This window comes from Cucurbita moschata, unplaced genomic scaffold (assembly GCF_002738365.1).
Source record: "Cucurbita moschata cultivar Rifu unplaced genomic scaffold, Cmos_1.0 Cmo_Scf00013, whole genome shotgun sequence".
Lineage (NCBI taxonomy): Eukaryota > Viridiplantae > Streptophyta > Magnoliopsida > Cucurbitales > Cucurbitaceae > Cucurbita > Cucurbita moschata.
Genome location: NW_019268529.1, coordinates 2961362 through 2964441, shown reverse-complemented (window position 1 = coordinate 2964441; position 3080 = coordinate 2961362). Strand labels below are relative to the sequence as shown.

The 3080-nt window shown below is 31.4% G+C and overlaps 1 protein-coding gene across 1 annotated transcript in view; it reads left to right on the top strand.

Moving 5' to 3' along the window:
* Nucleotides 1–745, top strand: part of LOC111451792 — a 6119-nt gene extending 5374 nt beyond the window's left edge. The window contains exon 5 of the mRNA XM_023092348.1: nt 391–745. Within this exon, the coding sequence (XP_022948116.1) occupies nt 391–528 (138 nt within the window). The 3' untranslated portion in view covers nt 529–745. The remainder of the gene's footprint in view (nt 1–390) is intronic.
* Nucleotides 746–3080: the final 2335 nt, after the last annotated feature.

Sequence of the window (3080 nt, the reverse complement as noted above, 5' to 3'; positions counted from 1 at the left end):
TTTTTTTTTTTTTTTTTTTTTTTTTTTTTTTTTTTTTTTTTTTTTTTTTTTTTTGATAAGAGACATTTTCATTGATGAGTGAAATTTACAAGAGGGATGTATAATCCATGATGTTTACAAAAGACCTTCCCAATTTGCAACGAGGGAGGTATAACTATAGGACAAAGTAAGACCTATAGTTATTTGACGAGTGAAATTGTACTTTGTTTGATTAGAGGCCTTTCATGTAGGTTGCCTCCTTTTGTGGGCTCTCTTTTTGTATGCTCTTGTATTCTTTCATTTTTTCTTAATAAAAGCTCGGTTTCTTATTAAAAAGATAAGGAACATAACTGATTTTGGAACTTATCAATGTTTAATATCTTAACAAACCCTAATTTTTCTGAGAAGCAGAAAACTAGAGAGACGTTGAATGCAAAAATAGGGCAATTGAATTCTGCCATTGACAATGTATCTTCACGTCTGAGAGGTGGAAAGAACACTCCAGCTGTGCCAGTTGAAGCTGATCCTGAGGTTGAAGCTACCTTTTAAATTCTGCTTAAACATGGACTGCTCAAGGTTTGAAGTTTGTACATCTTAGACACCATTTCATCTCATGTGACAATTTGCCTCATTTCAAAGTTTTTTGGATTTGATCAAGATGAGAATTGGATATTGCAGCTTCATTGTTGGAATGATCTTTAAGGTTATTACCACTTTTAGAACTTTTTAAATCACCACTGAATTCCAATGTAGTTTTTGTTGTCCATATTAATATAAGAACATAGTCTAAATAGCCAAATTTTGGCATACATCTTGAAAAATGGCCATTAGTTTCATAGATTGCAAATTTGTCTACTCAAAGGAAGATTTCAAGTAAGTGGCAACCAAAGGAATTGACTATTTTAAATAGTATAGAATGTGTAATTTTTTATTTATTTATTTAATCTTCAAAATTGTCTAAGATGAAAATAATCCAATATAGATTCTACCTCTATAGATTGAATACCTATAACACATGGATAATGTAAAAATAATGAAAATAGGAGTGACGATTGACTCACATAAACACGTTCACTACCTAGCCTTGACATCGAGTTGCAATTTGAACATTGATCTTTCTTTATGCCTCCTAGCCGTTAGCCTCGACACTGAGTTGCATTTTGAACCGTGATCTATCTTTATGCTTTCTAACAGTTATACAATTTGAATCAGCTGTCACTATAAAGACCGATTAGAGAGAGGCACCCCGAGTGCTAGTCTAAGTATATTAAGAGTGGAAGGAGATCATCAATTAAAAACTTGAAAAAAGAAATATACAAATGTATATATACAAATATTTATAACAAAATAATCTCGGGAAGAAATACATAATAAAATAAATGAAATTCAAAACCGTCATGCGCTATTGACGACTTTTTTTGAAAAGGTTGAATATTAAGAATACCTCATATGTAACTTTCCGGTGAAGGTTAAATGTATATATACAATTCAAAACCTTAAACGTATAACATACATTGTCACTAAAATGTGCTAATGATTTGACTTTGTAAACTCGAGGCACTATGAAAGTGCCAATTCCATGAGGTACATGTGTGTGAGAGACTTGGTGGGCCTTACTTCAATTAATTAATGAGAATTGACTCTCTCGACACACGATCGTCACGATAAAAATACAATACAGGTAATTGCTACAATCATATCATTTCACATGTCAAATAGTACCGTACATACATGAGGTCTCATAACTAACTTTTTAATAACATAACACATGCATGGACAATTATCATTTAAAATCTATACAACACGATATACAATAATTATATACAACTAATCTATGCTTAAGGTCGTCCTGCTTACATCAATTACAAAAATCTGCAATGAAAAGTCTCTTTCACCCGTCCTTTATTAGCTCACATATTTTTTTGTTCATTTCCTAGAAACACCCCAATAGACTCAAATGAAAGGATAGAAAATCGAAACCAAACGGAACTAGATGAATTGAACTAAATCGAGTTGAACCAAACTGATTGAACCATTATAACTAATTTCAACACACAATCAATATGCAAACTCGAAGGATGTGATTGGAAGAACCAGAGTATAATGACCTACCATTTTACACTTGAGCAAATGAGTCGTAGCTATAAACAAAAATACAAAAATTAAGAATTTAACAAACAAATTCATAAACATCAATAAATAAAGAACATTAAATTACGTAATATTTCTTAAATAATACTCAAAGTTTTCAAACTAAAACTTTTCCGTCACTCTAATTCACGGTTGTTCCATAGTCTTGAACTTGTATTATGCCCGTTACGAGGCATATGAAGTCAGACTTCACTTGAAAAAAGAAAAGTTGGAAACACGAATATTTAAATATTCGATATATGAAGGCTACTGCCTTCTTGCATGTACCAAAATCGATCTTGGTCGGGATAGTATCTTAAGACTACTATTACCTTTTATCCTTTCGTTATATCGTGATATGCCTCACTATTTGTTTCCCTAAGCTTATTTAATGTAATGGTCTTATTATCGTTTCGAAGCTGAGTTTAACTCTTTACGTAAGGCCATATCATTAGCTCTATGAGCTTAACCCTATATTTAAGCTCATATTAATACTATTAGGACATTTTCTTAGTCAAATCAAGTCCTATACATGCAAGGAGTAACTTTCGGACTATTAAGACACTATCCTAATCAACGCACATATGGTGCAAGGAGTGACCCTGCAATTATTAGGGCACCCCTAAACAAAAGTTCTAATTAGCTACTTATCTCGATTCTAACTCAATATAAGCCAATTGATTTTCTTAAAATCTCTAAGTTAAAAGATCCTAAAATCATATTAGTAAATTTTAATTTAGTTTGAAAAACGATAAAAAGGTGAAACTGGCCAAACTAAGATAAATCGGTCCAACCGAGTTAGTTCATCCCTGCACTTAACGCATGTCTCCAGCTCCAAACATCTTATCCATTGGAGACAACTTTTTTTATTTTTTGTTTCTGTTTTGTACTCATGAAGACGATTGTAATGAAAAGATAAGTTTTTTTTTTTTTTTTTTTTTTTTTTTTTTTTTTTTTTTTTTTTTTTTTTT